At 42.7% G+C, this 19,537-nt stretch overlaps 1 protein-coding gene across 1 annotated transcript; it reads left to right on the forward strand.

Annotated features, from left to right (window-relative positions):
• Positions 1–834: 834 nt before the first annotated feature.
• Positions 835–17,017, forward strand: LOC148648056 (serine incorporator 1-like). The gene is made up of 10 exons (XM_088607981.1): positions 835–1,121; positions 5,515–5,676; positions 7,746–7,939; positions 8,335–8,414; positions 9,620–9,757; positions 11,012–11,185; positions 12,363–12,449; positions 13,030–13,207; positions 14,194–14,424; positions 16,005–17,017. The coding sequence occupies exons 1-10, from the start codon at positions 1,083–1,085 to the stop codon at positions 16,141–16,143; spliced, it is 1,422 nt and encodes a 473-aa protein (XP_088464107.1). The 5' UTR covers positions 835–1,082; the 3' UTR covers positions 16,144–17,017.
• The last annotated feature ends 2,520 nt before the right edge of the window (positions 17,018–19,537 follow it).

Consider the following 19,537-nt stretch of genomic DNA (forward strand, 5'->3'; position numbering starts at 1 on the left):
AATCAGACACTCAGTAGTTCATTCAATACAGTATCTAAAATCGGACTGAAGGAGAATCAATAGGAAATAGCATATACCGAAACATAACACGAGCAGAAGGCTACATAAGCGATAATTAACTGCTCCTGTGTCGGACAATTTATGTCACATCAATAATTTGTAGTTTCTAACGTCAGGGTAGCATTTTCGGAGAAGAATTCCACAAAAACGCTCGTACCTCATCAGACACCGTCCGAGTCAGTCCTGCCACACGAATTACATTACAATCGTAAACAAGATCTCAGGTTTTCAGACGTTTCATTTGAAATAACTTTGATTCTCAAATGTCCTGTGTATAATATCACGAACTGACGCAATAAAGAAGCACAGATTGCTTTCCCGATCAAAACCATAAAACATTCAAACTAATTTCTAAAACTCCCACTTTTCAGGTCATGCCCCCTGCGGAGGAAAACAGTTAATTCGAATTGAAATAACGTCATGAAGTAATCCAAGAGTTTAAAGTTTCTACCCATCGCTCATCTTAATTAGATCCAATTTAACTCAATAATCCTTTTTAAAGGCTCAAAGAAGGATTTGTGCAAGTCGAAAACTCTAATACCAAGTACACGGAAAAGTGTAAGAAGCAAGGGGCTGATAATAAATACAGCAATTGAAAGCAGACGTAGAATCTGCTGCAGTCCTCATAGGCAAAGGTGTATTCACCTGCCGTCAGGTTCAACACCTCTTACTGCAGTCTAGACAGTTCATCAGCTACAGTCTCCAATAGAGTAAAACTGCGCTTCAGGCGCAGCTATGACATCACCCCCTGTGACGTAACCGCGGTCGCCTCCAGGACAGCAAGGCGGTGCTGAACTTGCGGACGGCTTGGCCTGACTGGGGCGGCGTTACAAGTGGAGCTGTCGGAAATTACGGGGTCGCAGTTCCTAGAGTACCGAGGGGGGGAGATCGGAGACTAGGTTTCGGGCCTGTTCAAAGAGGCAAGGCTGGAGACAAGAGACCAGAAGTTGCCGGCGGGACGAAAAAGGAGGAACGGACGAGGGTGTTTTGGAAGTGTCTGATCTTTCTCTGAGGGAGAGGCGATGGGAGCCGTCCTAGGGGCCTGCTCTGTAGCGAGCTGGGTAAGGGGAGACTTTGTATCACTTTGTTTTTTCCAAATCGTGAACTGAATCAAGATCTTAACTGTTTTCGCAGGTGCCATAACATATTTATCGGCTAATCATTTGTTACTGAACAAATAAATGAGTTTCACGCAGTCATGGGACCTTGTACGACTAAGGCACGGTAGTAAAACATCATATATATATAAAAAACACACATGATGAATGCACTGAGCTGGTTCTGACTGGGGTGCGTTATGGACAACGATATAAAGCGCGTTAACGTTGCTATGTGTGTATCGGAGCCGGCCCACATGGGTCACTGCCCCCGGTACCGCAGGTCCGGACGTGTCTTGGGTCCGGTGTCGACGAGCAGCGTTTTCTTGAATCTGGTGCAAAATGTACTCGGTTCAGTTTTATATACGTACATGGACAGCTGGTCGGCACTCAAGTCGTCCATTCCGGGGATTTTAAAATGGAGTCGTGCGTGTTTTTATTTCCTCTACCAAACGCTAAAAGAAAAGTGGGTTAAAACCGAAACTTAACCAGCAGCAGCTACTAGAAGAGCAAACGGCGGGACTCTCGGTAGTTGTAACCAGTTGTGGTCAACGTGGTGTCCTACAGACCTCCAGGAGCGTTTGTCTGCCGAGGTGTGTTAACAACTGTTCGTGAGCGTGTTTTCGCCCGGAGCCGAAAACTTCCTGTTTTGCTGTGAACGAGTAAACGGCTGGAGTTGACCAAGGGAGGACCACTCGTACTTCAGACAACCCCGCAGGGTCTCGCTAATTGAGCAGGGAAACCCGGCCGAAGTTATGCTATTTTCTTTATGCGCAATGAACAACCACCACAGTTGCAGTTGGAAGCCATACTATGGAGTGGGACGGCTTTCATTTCGTAAAAAAAAAAAACAAAACTGGTCGCAATATGGACATAAATCGACATGTTGACAAGGGGAGCTCGCATGCCCCCCGTAGCGAGAGCTCCTGTGTGAAACCGTATTACGGAATGGCGAAACGATCCCTAATGGAAAACACCCTACAGTATCTGTCTATTACCGTTGTTACTGTTAACATTTTCGCTTGGCACATCAACAAAGAGCACAAGTCAGTGAGCCCTGATGCGTTAGTCACTAAATTAACACCATTCCATTCCAAAACCAGTGCTGTGTACAGGTGTAGTGTCCCTGTCCCTTACCAAATTATCACAATCCATCACATTTTTAATAGTTTGTGGTTTAGATTGACTGTTTAACTATCATTATTATTAATTAGTACTTTACCCTATTACTATAATTACGTAATGTACATCATACACCTCCGTTTCACTGCACAAAAATGCCCTACCAGGCCAGCATAGAGAACTGGCCTCTTTGTTAAAATGCTGTGAGAGGGAAAGGGTGAGGATTTTAAATACAGTAGCTTGCTTAGATGAGGGAAGCGTGTGTATTGCCGGCCTTCAGGGATTGAAACCACAGAAAATTCGCTTTCTGCATTGCACACCGAAAGATGAGTTCAGGATTTCTTCAACGCTGGTTGAACGCCAGTGCTGTGTGAATGTAGCCTAGAACTTTGACAGATGGGATTGATTCTCAAAACGTATTTTGTTTTTGACTGGGTTTTCCTGTTTATTATTTATCGGGTTTCTTTCCCTAACATGAGTTATGTTACTGTTCAGCGATAGGTTTACACAGTGCAAAAGTTACAAACTGCAAAGTGATATAACTTGGAGAAAATGAGTGTTAAGTATGTGATTGCTATTGTCTGTGCAGTGTCTTCTTGACTTCAGGGGATGAGTTTGCGATGCTGCATTTAAATAATCAGGGCTCATGTGCTTAAAACCAGCACCATGGTCAAAACTATTTTGGATAGTTACAAATGAGGAGAGGCTAGCACATCAATTTCACCACCGTGTTGGTAACTACATGATCCAAAGGTCTCATCCAGCTGTTTCTAGAAAGATCCCAGGGTTCAGCAACATAAACGGGTAGCTTGTTCCACACTCCCACAACCGTTTGTGTAAAGAACTGCCTCCTGTTCTCAATTTTAAGTGCACTTCCAAGTATAGTTTCCTTTTGCGTCCTTGTTTTGAGGCTTTATTAATATAGGACTTTCAATTTTAACATCCCTCAATTTAAATTATACACTCTAGACTGTATGTCTTAACATTTTGTCTTTTTTATTAAGGATATAAATGTGTCGACCAAGGTCTTTTTCATAAGTAGTCTCTTCGATTTTAGTGTTTGTTATTTTGTATTTATAGTTTGTTTTTGCTATGTATTTATATATCTGCACATGTCTGTAGTAAATGCCTTCTACCAGGTGTCTGCTCAGGCTTCATCTAAATTATTTTGAATTTCCTGTGCTGCTTCCAAGGCAACATTCTCTAACCTTCCCTCAAACATAATCTCCAATAGCATAATACTTGTGACTTAACACACTTTGGCTTTATTGGTGTGTCTGTTCTTAATAGTCTGGAAAAAAAGATCTAGGTAGACGAATTAAACTAATTGCGCTGTTCTAAAAATATAACTTTGATCTTTAATGTCTGTGTTTCTCAGCATGCCATAGACAAATGGTTACTGTTCACAAAAGGCTGAATTAATTGATGGATCTGTAAGGGATTTAAATACAGAAATTAAAAAAGAGTTTTTGTGTTGCCAGGGTCTTTATCAAGTCTCTCGAGTGTCTCCAGGAAGATGTAGGCTGTAAATATGTGATAGTTGCAGGGACTCTAATTTCCAGATAAGTTAACCTGGCACTGATTAACTGTCTTTGCAGATCTAGTCTGACCTTGCCTGTCTGCCAGGAGTTTGTAAGTGGTTTACAGTCTGGATAGGCACCTGATCACTGCAGACATCTTAAAGCTGTAGGATTCAGTTGTGAATTCCACGTCCTCACTGAAAACTGGTACTTTAGAGATACATTTCAGACATACAAGCAATATTCTAACCTGTCTTTCAGTTTTACTGTTTTTGTAAAGGAGTATTTATAATAGTATTTGTCATAGAAGGAAAAGGAAAATCTTAGCATGTTTTGAGATGAAGCCCGAATCTTCTGTTGAAGAATAAATATTACCAGGTCTTTTTAAAAAGCCTGTGTGAACGTTTTCACTGTTGTCTATCTCTGTGCACAGACTAATTGGGAACAGTTCGAATATACCAGTCACAGGGTTTGGTATGGACTGTCCTAGACTGACTCATTGAGAAGTGTGGTCTAAGGAATGCTTGGTTCTCGATGTAAAATGGACATGGCATTCGTCAGTAAAGACATTTGATTTTGCTGGAAGTGTTGCATATTTAAGAGAGCAAAAAATAAAAGACAGTTGTCCAAAGTTGATATGAAGCAACAGAACATGTGAAGACAAGTTAGTAGGTTACAAATGTTGGATCTGAGATTAACCTAAGACAAGGCCTGCAGATATAGTCTTGGAGAGCCTCTGTCCTGCATGTTTAATTGGTACCCTTGAATAGTCAGTGAGAAGACTTGTGAAATGCACATAGTCTCCTGATTAAATAACTAATTGATAAGATAAAACCCTGAAAACACTCATGCACTCCAAAAGTATAGCACTGTAGCACTCCAGAAGTATAGCACACCAAGTGCAGCAGAATATTGAGCCACACAGACAGATGGAACCCATTCACAAAACTGTGTCTCCATGGGGGTACAAGCAAATGTTCAGTAAATAATATAATTATAATAATTACTTACACTTAATGTAGCCCCATTCAAAGTGCTTTACAGGTAATGGGGACTCCCCTCCACCACCACCAGTGTGCAGCCCCAACTAGATGATGTGACAGCAGCCATAGTGCGCCAGAACGCTCCCCACACACCAGCTCTCAGTGGGGAGGAGAACAGAGTGATGAAGCCAGTTCAGAGATGGGGATTATTAGGAGGACATGATTGATAAGGGCCAATGGGAAATTTGGCTAGGACGCTGGGGTTACACCCCTACTTTGTTTGAGAGATGCCCTGGGATTTTTAATTCCTCAGAGAGTCGGGACCTCGGTTTTACGTCTCATCCGAAGGACGGCACCTTTTTACAGTATAGTGTCCCCATCACTACACTGGGGCATTAGGACCCACACAGACCACAGGGTGCACACCCCCTGCTGGCCCCACTAACACCTCTTCCAGCAGCATCCTTAGTTTTTCCCAGGAGGTCTCCCATCCAGGTACCGACCAGGCTCACACCTGCTGAGCTTCAGTGGGGCTGCCAGTGGTGAGTTGCAGGGTGATATGGCTGTTGGTGTCCATTACATCCGTCATTGTGCTGCCAAACTTAGTGGTTGACTGTTTTGTGGAGCTATAGCGTGTCTCTATTGCAGTCGTCTGTTGAACGCAGCTGAAGGGCAGCTGTTTGTTGCCAATAACTCAGTGCCTGGGTGTTGTTTGTTTTCTGTCTCTGCCAGATTCCATGCCTGTGCAGTAGTGCCTCTTGCCTGCTGTGCAGGTGCTGCCCGAACAGTAAGAACTCCACAGTGACGCGCCTGATCTATGCTTTCATCCTGCTGCTGGGGACGATCGTGGCCTGCATCATGCTGGCTCCAGGGATTGAGCAGCAGCTCAAAAAGGTAAATTAATCTGCTAATCATATCATATCAGATCACTTTATTGGCCTTTCTTGTATTAGGAATTGGTCTTTTCACATACCCCAACTTGCTCTCCATGAGACACACAGACAGGGAGAGAAGTTTGGGGTCAGAGCTCAGGGTCTGTCATTTATACGGTGCCCCTGGAGCAGTTGGGGCTAAGCTCCTTGCTCAGGGGCCCAACGGAGTAGGATTCCTCTGCCGGCCGCGGGATACGAACCGGCAACCTTCCAGCCACAGGTGCAGATCCTTAGCCACAGAGCCACCACACCGCCCAGTGGTTAAAAATAATCAGTCTTTCATGGATAAATCTTCGCTTGAAATTCACTACCTGACTGGGGGACCTTGCAGAAGTAGGTATATCCATTCTGAAATAAGGTGAACTACTATAAGAGCACACAGAAAGAGGCCACTCAACTAATTGTGACATAAGGTTAAGGTAATTTTTTGCATTTGGATTAATTTAGCTGCAAAACCCACAGCAAAGAGTTTCAGTACTTATGCAGTCAAGACTTGTACATTGTTTTCCTTCTTATTATGTTTATTTTTTTCTTTTTTTTGTTGCTCTTAATCGGTTTTGTATCTAACAAACATTAACCACTACTTCAAAGTTTTGCAACTGCAACTTTTAAAGCACCCAAACGTAAAAACCGTGCAAGGGTCTGAAGAGCTTTGCAAGGAACTGTATGTTTCCCGTCTCTCATTGAACAAAGGCAAATAAATAAATAAATACCGGTGTTACCAGTTTGAATTGTTTGGGGTGACACAAAGTCATGGTCTTTGAGGGATGTAAGATACTTCTGTCGTCATTTTGAGAAAAATCCTATTTATGGGTCTGAAGGATACAAGTCAGTCTCAGAAGCTCAAAATTGAAGAGGGACCCATGAAGCTTGAAGACTTCCTCTGCTGTACCTCCCCCATGCTCTGTAAAATAACAACCAATTTCAGGCTCTTTCACAAAATGTTTTCTGGTGCAGGAGAGAAGAAAAACATGGACCTATGCTTTCAAGGTCAAATGTCTAGTCTATGTTTTGTTTCTGGCTCGTTATGTGAAATACAGAAACCCCCTTTTTTAATGGATGTCCTTGAGCGTCCCACACTGCAGTACTGTAACAGTGGTTTTCATGTGCTTGCTGGGGAACTAACCCAGCTGTTGTAAGTACTGGAGGAAATGTGGAAGACGTGATAAGCTAGCAGTACATTTCAAGCAGATAAGTGTGGTTTTATTTCATTGTCCTTCAAAGGTTTGATTAAATACCCGCCTGATAGGACTTATGAGCTTATTTTCCTTCCCCTCACACACATGGTCAGAATTTGCTGCTGTTTTGTTTCTGCTTCTCTAGATGTTGTGAAGCTACAGAGTTTGTGTGCAATGTTTAGAATAATCAGAATTCACTGAATTTCTAGACACGCAGGGATTTCAGATTCAATTCCCCGCCACTAGTACAGTATAATTAAATTTTCTCTACTCTAAAATATGATTTTTAAATTAGTTTTTTTATAAGGGATTTGAGCAGTTTTGTCTTTTGACAATTTTTAGTGGCCGGAGCAATTATTAGCTGGTTCAGGTACTTATTATGAAGTGAATTCATTTTGAGGCATTCAGTTTTTTGTACCCTACATTTGCTGGCAGTTAGGTGTGCTGTACTTGAGGCCATGATGGTTAATGCGTGGAATCAAGGAACATCAACTTGAGCCACTTGACTCCGGAGTTGGATCCCCTCATTTCCTCTGTGTAAAGATGTATCGCCTGTGTTCCGTCCACGAAAGATCCTGAACCTTATTTCCACTTGTTTCCCTGAGCCCTCATGTTGCAGCACAACCATTTTTGGCAGACAAAAAAGCACACTAGGTAGTAAAGAATAAATACGTGGAAACCACATGTGTAAAATAGATGATTAGTATCCCATGCAGAAGGCTTACTCTAAGCAATCCGTTTGAGTCTCAGTAAAAGATGGTGCACTAATACAGCATCGGATTTTGTGGCCATGAAATTGTTGGACGGGCTGTAGCTTTCTGTGATTAACTGTCTGCCACGCTCCCTGCGGCAGATACCGGGCTTCTGCGAAGGAGGCGCAGGGACGTCGGTCCCAGGTATCCACGGCTCTGTGAACTGCGACGTGATTGTGGGGTACAAAGCCGTCTACAGAATATGCTTCGGGATGAGCGTCTGTTTCCTGGCCTTTGCTCTGCTCATGATCAACGTGAAAAACAGCCGCGACCCACGAGCCGCCGTGCACAACGGGTAGGTCTCCGCTCTTGGCTTTTTCCCAGAAATCGGGTGTGGCCGGCTCATTTTTGGGGGGGAAAACGACATCCGCTGATCATCGGAATTTTACGACACGTTTTCAGAGACCGTGGTGGGGCAAAGAATTCTGGCTTGGCAAGAATGAGATAAAGAGGGAAAAAAAGTGCTACTTTAATAGCGATCAAAAGGACAAAAAAAGGGAACTTGCTCCTTGCAAGCTTTATGGTCTGAAAAAAAATCTGTTTAGTGATCTACTTATTGCTGTCGAGTTATGTGAATCCTTCCTCGGGTGAACTGACAGGTCAACTTCTGGAGTGATAGTTTGAATCGTGTTCCTGTATGTATGTTTTTATTACCAGTAACATGGTTTTGATTTCTGTTTCTTTCTGCAGGTTTTGGTTTTTTAAGGTCGCTGCCATCATAGCTGTAACAGTTGGTGCCTTTTACATTCCAGAGGGGTCATTTACTCGAAGTAAGTCGGGTCGCTGCTGGAAGTCTGCAGTTTGTTTTAGGCCTCAGTGCTGTTTGTCACTAGTCTTTGGTTTCCTGGTTTATTTGGAAAGACGTTAAAAGGTATCAATCATACGTGTGGCACTGCCACAGGATATGGTTGTACGTGTTCGAAGGACACGAGGCACCCCTTTAGTTTAAAACGAAGCCCACCCTTCTTTCCTCTTCTGGAAAGTGGGGCTGTGGGTTAGTAGGTGAAGGCTGAGGCGAGTTGGTCGAGTGAGCAAATGTGTCTGTGGACCACTTGTGCCTCATAACGTAAGTTGCAACTGCAAAACTATTTTCAGATTTCGGGGTCAGAAAGAATCAGCACTGATGAGTGCATTTCAAACCACAGTAAAAGTAAAATGTACGCAGTAACATGTAAAACCTCCAATTAACGTCACAAAATAGACTAAATTTCCAGGTATGCAGAGCACTATATTTTGCAATTCAGCATGAGGCAACAAAACATCTGGTAATGTGAAGTGGCCCTTTTACATTGTAAACAAGCAGGCTTCCAATAGAAATATTGCTTTCGACTTCAAGACAGATCTGCTGACACATATTACTTGTTAACCGCATGCAGGTCATGCCAGCTGCACAAACTGTACTTATCTGCTCATTCATCGCATCACATTAGTCATGACGGTGACTAGTGAGCAGGAAGGGCCGGTTTACATCACAATTCTTGCAAACTCTCGTGTCGACATGTCGACTGTCCAGGACTTTTACAAAGTTCCTGATCTTGTGCTCAATTCACAATCTGTAAAACTTTCCAATACAGCCAATTCATTTATTTTGTTACCGAGATTTAATCACCGGCCTGGGACTGCAGTTCCACTTTAAAGGTTGGAATTTAACAATTTGAAAAGACTTTTTGTCAATGAGAACTTGTTTCTCTAAGAAATTATTAGCCTTTGAGCAGCTAGCTGTGGATGAACAAATGTAACCGAGCCCTGCGGTCTGAAACCTAGGGGTAGACTGAGCTGGCCGTAAATGTGAAGAACTAAAAAAATAGAGTTCCTGGAAATGAACACACTACTGTCTTTTTCTCATTCAGCGTTCATTGCCGGAAGACCACTGTCGAAACGTTTTCTGCTTCACAGTACCGTAGTCTAGTCGCAGTGTTCAGAGGTGAATTGACCCCCCTGTGCCGACGTACTGACCTGAGGTTTGTGTCTGCAGCCTGGTTTGTCGTCGGCACCTCTGGAGCTTTCTGCTTCATTCTGATCCAGCTGGTGCTGCTGGTGGACTTCGCCCACTCTTGGAATGAGTCCTGGGTGGAGAAGATGGAGGAAGGCAACTCGCGGTGCTGGTATGCTGGTATGTGATGCCGGGTTTTTCGCCCTGAAGGGTGAGGGGGTCTGTGTTTAACTGAGGCCTTTAACTAAACCCCAGAGGCCTTGATAACCCAGCCCTCCCTCCATCTCCTGGCTGCCGCAAGTCCGCGCGTCCAGATCCAGTCAGAACCCTTTTAAAGATTCTAGCTATTCCCTATTCCCCACACTGCCTCTATTTCTAGAAGCTAGTGGTTGCTACGCCTGACATCAAAGGCTCATTAGTAGCCTCTTCAATCTCATTCCTGAGCTTATGGGGAAACCGTTGGTTGCATTCTGTTAAAGTGTAGTTAACGCAGATAGGTATTTTGCCATGCCTGTAATGCACTTCTTATAATTGCTTAAAATCTAGGCATTCTGTTTTATTACCATGTTAATATTACAGGTTACTGAGATTTCTTGTGGGTATTTTTAGCAATTGTAATTTTTTCAATGGAACAAGCATGGCAGAGAATGAAACAGTGGGCTGTTCGTTAAGTCCAGTGATTGGACGAGAAGCTTTCATTGGCGCCCTAGAAACGGCGGCATGGTTAGACTGCTGCCCTGGGTGCGATTTCTGTAGGCGTCTGCCGAGCTGAGCACACTACGCTGTACGACACGCCCTCAGCAAGAGGCTGGTGCTAACTGTAGCCACGCACTGTGTTTGTGGCTCGGCACGGAGGGCGGCGGGCAGACCTAATTTGGTTTCACGAGTGGCTTAGCGATGCAAAAACCATTTATGCTTCTTTAACCCCAATACAAAAAAAAATACACTTAAAATAGGTGCTAGTCACATTTTTTTAAATGTTTTTTTTTGTCCCTCATTGGATCTAAAGGACAGTAAACTGTCAGTGTAACAGACGAATGGAGGGAGAGGGGTGTTTGTTTAAGTCACAGATTATGTATCTTTTCAGCCCCAAAACAATTATATGAGAAAAATACACGCTTTCTGGATCCTTTGACTTATTTTTATAAGAATTGCAATCAATGGTCAATGAATGTTCCTGTGCCTCTTTTATCATAAAAATTCAAGCTCTTTACTTCATGTTTCATTGAATGTACTGTAGAAAATCTGCTAAAGCATATGAAACACAACTTAACACCCATCATAAGCAGCTGAGCAAACCCTATTGGGCACCACTTCAGTTAAGTTATTGACACGTCTTTTCAATGGCAGAACGAGTTCATTTACACTCTGTTTGCAGTAAATTGCTTTTTATTGCCCAGACTTGTTCTAGACATTTTGCTGCTTATTTTTCAGCCCTGCTGTCAGTCACTGGCTTGAACTACGTCTTGTCCCTGATTGCTGTTGTTCTGTTCTACGTCTTCTACACTCACCCCGAGGACTGTGCGCTGAACAAGTTCTTCATCAGCTTCAACATGCTTCTCTGCATTGGGGCCTCTGTTGTGTCTGTCCTGCCCAAAGTACAGGCAAGTTCAGCTTCCTTCCCCAAGAGGAGAGCGTTCCTGCTGTTCTAGTTTCTAGTTCGTACAAAATCAGTTTTTTTTTTATTTCCCAAAGCCTTTTCTGTCGTCTTTAGACGAATATGTGCCTGTATGAAAATAAGATCATATTAACTTCACTACATGGATTAAAATGAATTATAATCATATATCTCTGTCCCTATACCAGTTATATACAGAGATTGTATTTTTAAAATGCCTTCAATCAACTTTTTACAGTGATTAGAAACTGAGGCTTGTATTTTACTTCAAATAACAGCCTATATAAATATTGATATCTAGAAATGCCAGTAACTGGTATTTTCTATATATATTTTTAGCAATAACAATTAATTAATTAATCAAACTCTGGTTTGACACAAGGACAGGTTTATTTATTTTTTTATCTAACCAGTCCTGACTATACTGGCTTCAGGCTGGTCACATACACTGGGATTAACATAATGTCTTGAGAACAGTCCTGTGCGTTTCCTGTCTGAAGTCGCACAACTGCATTGAGAGGTTATGTTCCTGGTTAGATCCACCAAATTTGCAATTCTTAATCACTCGAGAAAACGTCAGTCCCATCGTAACAGGGTAGGAATGCATTTCAGAATTCGAAGAAGCCGTCGGTTCGAAGCGTATGTCAAATCCGTTTTGAAGAGATTAGTTTCTAAATGTATTAGACTCCGGGCGCCGAGTCTGACAGAGGAAATGTCTTGTGACTGCCTGGGCGTGCAGTCAATACATTAACACAAAGGAAACCAGCTGACCAAGCAGCAGAACACAAACAATAGAGAGGACCGGAGGGCTTTTAAAAAAATGGACTGCCCGCCAGAATGCTATTAAGATGCTACATTGTTGAAAACGATCTTGGAGAGTTAAAGAAATACATTTTCCCAGCCTTAGGGCCTGTTGGCAGATTGCTAGAAGATGCGTCACTTGTGTGTGGGCCTCTCAGTACTCTTTCATGTCTTGGCTGTCTTCTGAGCTCTGCTGTGGCCCTGATTTCCAAGAGCAGTGTCTTTACAGCAGCTAATCTATAGCATTTGAGTATTGTTCAGGGCTGTGCCTCTACAGATTATTGTTTGAGTGGCTTCTGTTGGCTTTTATTTCCTCCACTGAGCCTTAATCTGATGTACAAATTCCCTCTGCGCATCTCAAGGAAGCCCAGCCTCAGTCCGGCCTGCTGCAGTCCTCCATCATAACCCTCTACATGATGTACCTCACCTGGTCAGCCATGACAAACGAGCCAGGTACGATCTTCTTCCGTCCCATGCCGAAGGGGGGGTTGGTACTCTAGATTACTTAACACTACTGAAAGCGAGTTAAGAGCCGACTGCAAGAGCCATGTAGGTTTGGGAAGTCCTTTGACTTTGTGAACAAACATGGAGTAAGAGAAAACAATCAACCCAAATCACATTTTCTGTATGTGTGTGAATAAAAGTTTCAATTAGTCTAGTTAAACGTGGCCTTTTTAAATGTGTTCAGAAGTAAGCCAATTTGGAAGATCAGTCAAAGATTTTTCTTACAGAGAGTCTAAACAACATCCTGGGTTTCCAAACAGACTATACTGGATGCTGTTGCCAAGTTTTTTGTCCAGGTGTATCATACCTAGTCAGAGTAGTATAACTTCATCAATGCCTTCCTTTCTATGCCTGCTTTAATGTTCACGTCTTGAACTTTAAGTTAAAGACCCACTTGAGCTGTAACATAAGGGGGAAGATCTTTTTTGTTTGCAATTGTGTGCCCTACCAGGTGACAGGAGGTGAGTGTTTAGGGAAGAAGACCCCTCCAACCTCTTGATGTCTAATTCCTCTTTCCTGTCACCCCTAGATCGCAAATGCAACCCTAGCATTTTAGAGAAGATCACAGCCTCGACGTTGGCTCCCCTGAATCAGACCCAGGTGATCCCTACCGAGGTTGTGGTCGAACCTAACCCCTCCCTGCAGAGGTGGGACACGCAGAGCATTGTGGGATTGGCCATCTTCATCCTTTGCATCCTGTACTCCAGGTTGGTATCTGCACACATGCGTCAGAAACCTCAAACCAGCAGGGCATTAATAGCAGTGGTCTATTAAAAGACAAGCTCATATCCTCTGTATGTTTCTGTAATTTAACATCTTACTTCTTGTTTATGAATTATGTTTTTGAATTATTAGACTTAGAATGAAGTCTACGTTACGGAGTCTTTTCCCCTCTAACTAGCTGTTTAGCACCATGTATATATTTTCTGAACAGGTTCTCTTCAGGACATGTCCTGGCTGATATTCCCATGCTTGACATATTGCATATTGATCAACAAACTGAAAGTGAGCACTGGAAGTGAAAAGAAAATAACTATCAATATAAAAACATGAAAACATTACAAATGAGCTACACTCAGCAGGGTTGTAGCATTATGATTATGAGGAACAAAAAAGACAGTAATCTGAAGACAGGAGAAGAGAGCTGAGGAATTCTTACGATGGGTGGTATCAAGGCGGTACAGTGACCTGGAAAATCCCTACAAATGTCTTGTATTTGAGCACCGTCCTTGAGTAGTGTTTGGAACCTCGAGGTCCCATCTGTTTCAACATTAACATTCAACAATTTTTAATCTTCAAATGTCACGCAGCACCTCTGCCAAAGGAAGTATCAGGGGTGGGGTTATCATGCAATACTGACAGAGGATGCGTCTCTCCCTGTACCTTACTGAAGACATGCTGTGCTGTCCCTGGCCAACATTTAACATTTATGCCAGGGTTTTTAATAAAAGTAGTTTACGTTAAATTCAGAATTGGAAAGACCGAGGGACAAAAGCACTCCATCTTGGCAGGATGTGCTGGAACCATCTGATGTTACTTGCCATTCCTTGTCCTGGGTGTTTCCTAAAACGCACCAAGCCGCGTCGCAGCTGAGCCGCCGGAGCCGTATGAAGTCTTCTTCGTCCCGGGCCCACAGCGGCCATCCTGTACCGTAGCGCCTCACGAACCCTCTGTTCTCTTGCGTCCCCTGCAGCATTCGCTCGTCCAGCACCACCCAGGTGAACAAGCTGACGCTGTCCTCCAGGGACTCGGTCATGCTGGACGACACCTCGGCCGGCAGCCCCGGGGACGCGGAGGACGGCGAGGGGCCGAGACGCGTGGAGGACAACGAGAAGGACTCGGTCCAGTACAGCTACTCCTTCTTCCATTTCATGCTCTTCCTGGCCTCCCTGTACATCATGATGACGCTCACCAACTGGTACAGGTCAGTATCTTGTGGGAAACCATGGAAACGCTTCCTTACCCATCAGAAAGCTTCTAGTAAATGTGATTTTTAGCCTGTGCCAACATGTTCCTCGTTTCCTTTTCATCAAGCAAGATTATACAAAGGTCACACAGATCCATCTAAAGCAACAGCACTTCAAAACTGCCCCCCTCCTCCCTTGTGCTCCTACCTTTCTGGTTGATGCTACACTTTCAGTGAAAAAATATTTTGATTGAGATGTATATGATCTTTGGTTGTCTCATCCTCGCCTGCCTTGATTATCGTGATTATTGGCGACTTTGAAGCCTTCGAGCTCAAAATCGGGAGCGGGGTCATTTTTTTTCCGCCTGTTCGAATTTTAACGGCCTTCCAGCTGGCTGCCAAACTAAAGATAAAGCTGACAAATTACAGTAAGTGACACAAGAAGGCAGCGAAGGCCGGGCAACCTGTGGGACTGCAATCTGAGATCTGCGTTATTTTCAGTCACCACCATCGCCTTCTCCAACCACGTCCTCACTCTCGTCTTGGCTAGAATTGTGCCCTGATGCGTGGAGGCATTTTTCGGCAAACTGAATCGGTACCTTAATGGACATTGACCGCTTTCACAGCGGCACGTACCCGTAGGATTTACTATGTTCAGAAAACATTTGCCATATTATGTTACTTCTGTTCAGGGTTGTTTTTTTTGCCTTGCAAGAGTTTTAAGTGTCAGCGTCCGTTGGTTCACGTCAGGGCTGTGTTAGTGGGTGAACAAGGGGTGCAGTTATATCTGGCCACAGTAATGTTCAAGGGCCCAGGTCTTAATAATAATTGCTTACACTTATATAGCGCTTTTCTGGACACTCCACTCAAAGCGCTTTACAGGTAATGGGGACTCTCCTCCACCACCACCAATGTGCAGCCCCACCTGGAAGATGCGACGGCAGCCATAGTGCGCCAGTATACTCAACACACACCAGCTATTAGTGGGGAGGAGAACAGAGTGATGAAGGCAATTCATAGATGAGGATTATTAGGAGGCCATGATTAGTAAAGCCAGGGGGAACTTTGGCCAAAACCCAAGTAACACCCCTGCTGTTTTCAAGAGACGCCATGGGATTTTTAATGACCTCAGACAGTCAGGACCTTGGTTTTACGTGTCACCTGAAGGACGGCGCCCTTTTACAGTGTAGTGTCCCCGCCACTATACTGGGGCATTAGGACCCACACAGACCGCAGGGTGAGCGCCCCCTGCTGGCCCCACTAACACTTCTTCCAGCAGCAACTGTAGCTTTCCCAGGAGGACACCTGCTGAGCTCCAGTGGGCTGCCCGTTGTGAGTTGTAGGGTGATATGGCTGCTATGGCTGTCTTGGAGCAAGTGGGGATTATCAGTACCGCTGGAAAATCAGGGGAATCAGATTTAGGTTAGATAGCACTTAGATATCTAACTGTATACGATTCACAGAATGCTTTGAGTTCCTGGAAGCAGCAAGACTTTCATTTTTCAAAGCACTGTGAAGTCTGGGTGGTGGAAATGTCTGTGGGAATATGGTCTCAAGACATTCCGTCTTACAACGCACGTCCTGTGTCCTCTCTCCAGCCCGAATGCGGACTACACCACAATGAGCAGCACATGGCCATCGGTCTGGGTCAAGATCACATCCAGCTGGATCTGCCTGCTTCTGTACGTGTGGACCCTGATCGCACCCATTGTGCTCACAAACCGAGATTTCAACTGAAGGAGGAACATCTTCCCCAGTTCATCCCCTCCTGTAAAAAGCCAAAACTCTCATTGCTTTTTGTTGTTGTTTTGTTCCAGTTAGAACAAATTATTATTGCATTATTGGGTATTTTTGACAGTTTTTTTTTTACTTTGGACAAATTGTCATGTATATCAACATGAAATCAATGTTACTGGATTAGTCTGAACATAGTGGTACCTAACTCTTGGGGTCCTTGGGTTGTGTACACTTCACATGAAGTATTGAGAAAACGTTCAAGTTAGGTTTGTCTGAAGAGGAATGATTGTCAGCATTAAGTTGATTCAAGTACACTAGCTATTTTGCTTTTCTAGTCATGATCTCGGAATGTATTTGTTAGTAAAGCTATTTTTGCAGTTTTACTGTTAATATATTTTAAGTCCTGTCTGACTGGTTTGGTGGAAATTGCAAACGTCAGCTTGTGTACTACAATAACAACTCTTAGGCTGCGGAAGCACTTCTCTTACCTTGGACAAAATCTAATTTAAAAGGCACAGATTTAAATAAGAGATTGTAATCCAATATAACACACTATGATTTTCCTGAGATCAACTTAATGCCTTATGTTTAATTAATGATGCACTTTATAAATGTATTTCTTTCTTTAAAAAGTTTTGAAATGTGTCTATGTTGAAAACTATTTCAGGTAATATTGAAAAGCTATGATTAATGGAGATACTAGATGCTTTTGCCAAATATTTGTAGAAGTATTTTTTACCAGTTTGTCTGAATTGCAGCTAAAGGATTGCAGACAAAGAAAATGAAATCTTTCTCTAAGAGTTGTATGCTTGAGTAAAACAACTTGTATGCACTTCCTTGCTTTGCACTATGAAAAAATAAATTTTTGTGATTAGATTGGCCTGCTTTCATTAACAGTTAAACATAATCAACATTTACAGAGGAATTGTCCTGAACAGGTTTTAAGGGGGTTTCACACCAGTCTTGGAAAACCTTCTTTCTCGCAGAGAATTACAGTGTATGCCGTGTATTACTGCGTAGGACATGTGCTGTACACACAAGCCCTGGGAACAGAAAAATCAAGATTCTAAGAGGGAATCAGTTGCATCACCGCAGATTAAAATAAACCCAGTTCAGTACTTCCTCTTGAGTCAACGGCAACTTGTCACTTTTGGGGATGTGAAGTGTTTATTTTAAAAAAAGGGGAAACTGTTCTGTTTAACCTAAACTTTTAAATGCTGTATATATACGGCTAGCAAACTGCTAATCATAAATCTATCCTTTTACTGATTGTTTTATACAATACAAGATCACAGGGGAGCCGGAGGTCGTGCCAGCAATCTACAGGTGCAAAGCAGGATACATCTTGGATGGACCCCAGTCTATTGTAGGGCACACACAGACACAAATGCACACACACTCACACCGGAGCCAGTTTTGCCAGAAGCCAATTCATGGAACAGGATGTCTCCAGGCTATGGAAGGAAACCAGAACACCTGTCAGGAAACCCAAGTGAACCAAAGGAGAACATGCAAACTCCACCCAGACAGCACCCCAGGAATTGAACCCAGGTCCCCAGCCCTTTGAAGCAGCAGTGTCACCATGATCCCTACAAATTGCAGTCCAGTACCAAGTTTCTTTGCCAGATATTTTTTCCTCCCACCCACTGTTTCATCTGCCTGAATTTCTTTTACATACCTCCGTTTCAAGTCAGTTGCTGCTCTCTCCTCCTTCATTGACCTCAGGAATCTTATTTCTCAGGCCTCTGTTGTTTGAGCTCATGTCTCCCACCAATCTCATGCAACACTGACCACGGCGCCAGATCTCAGATCTGTCATCTTTCATGAGGAAAACAACACAATGAATTTGTAAACGTTCATATAAATCTCTTAAAACGATCTATTCAGAAATACTCTGAATGGTTAAACAATGTTAAATGATTATGTGACATGGAGTGTTTCTCCGACCTGTGTGATATGCCTAGGCCCACAGTCCAACAGGTTTTATAGGTCTTCATCAACAATAACAACAGCTGAAGACTGTGTAAAACTACAACCATGAAACTAAAGGTTAGCTCAGTGGAATCACTGCAGGAGGAATGAAAACCTAAATAGACTGTGACTCTGGAGCATAACTGCACAATCAACCCAGTGGACTTCTTTGGGATTAAGAGTGAAACACAAACCCCTTGAGGATACAGGTGGAGACTATTTGGGAAGTGAAATGTCTCTCAACTACGTTATCAACCTTGTTGCTGAAATCAAAACTCGGGCTTTCTTTCTCCCAGCACCTGAGCCTGTTGCTTGCTGGGTTAGGTTCCAGTGCCCCCAGCAAACGTACTTAGAAAATGGATGGATAATTAAGCACACTACTGTATATGAACCAAATGTTTTCTTTTAGTTTATAACTGTTTTTCTTATGTAGTTGTGCAATACTGTTCTGTGGTGTTCACTGTACTGTGGGTTTGCCAGAAAGAAATAGAATTTACATTTTCATTGCTGTTATGTAATTTATTAACTCAGGATTGAGAAAAAAATCAGCTCTGACACCCTTTGGCACCCTTTCATTTGAAACAATGTTGTATATAAGTATTCATTGTAGGATAGTTTGTTTGTAGCAAATTTCATCCTAGCAAGTTCTGATATTCCTGATCAATTATGTATGCTAATGTTTGGTATTGGCAACTCTTGTGTTTAGTTTATTTGCCTAGAATTACAGCTTGTGGGAATAAACAATGATTAATATAATAATAATCAATATGCTTGCAGTATATATATAGGAGTTAATTTTTGATATCATAAATAAATTAGTAACACTGTTGCCAATGCTTTCTGTCTTCAGCTGGATGTGAATAATATCATTTCTATTAATAATCAATAATATCATATCTAATAGCATTATAAAATATTTGCTGTAAACTTCAAATTTAACACTTTAGACCACAATACAATTTTGGCCATGCAAATTCTGGTAATGGTGACTATTTTATTACCTCTTTACACCTACAGAGTTGTAGGCAGCACTTAAATTGTAGTGGAGTTGAGATGCAGCTTTTCCCTTAAAAATCATTAACAGCTGGGCTGAACTAGTGACTTCCAGGTACAGAATATTACTATGCTGCAGACATAAATAGCACACAAAATGCGAGTACAATATATTTAAAGAAACTACACAATGGTAATTTAATGCTATAGAAAACTCTAGTACACAGATCCATATATGTCCAACATAGATCTTTACAGTAACATTTGGCAAAACAATGTATGTTCTGTGCTAATAATCTAAATGGCTCTTAACCAAATCCTACCTTTTTGTGGTGGTCAGATCTGTTCCTCACTCTCCACACTCCACAGGCTGGAGTTGCCTGGAAACTCCTGTGATTTCTTCTGTGGATCATTGGGCCATGCTGTTTAC

The sequence above is a fragment of the Lepisosteus platostomus genome, chromosome 15, assembly GCF_059453375.1.
Source record: "Lepisosteus platostomus isolate fLepPlt1 chromosome 15, fLepPlt1.hap1, whole genome shotgun sequence".
NCBI lineage: Eukaryota > Metazoa > Chordata > Actinopteri > Semionotiformes > Lepisosteidae > Lepisosteus > Lepisosteus platostomus.

Coding starts and splice junctions, on each gene's coding strand:
- LOC148648056 (XM_088607981.1), top strand. CDS start 1,083: ATGGGAGCCGTCCTAGGGGCCTGCTCTGTAGCGAGCTGG. Junction 8,415..9,619: donor AGAGGGGTCATTTACTCGAA/GTAAGTCGGGTC, acceptor TTGTGTCTGCAG/CCTGGTTTGTCGTCGGCACC. Junction 12,450..13,029: donor AGCCATGACAAACGAGCCAG/GTACGATCTTCT, acceptor TGTCACCCCTAG/ATCGCAAATGCAACCCTAGC.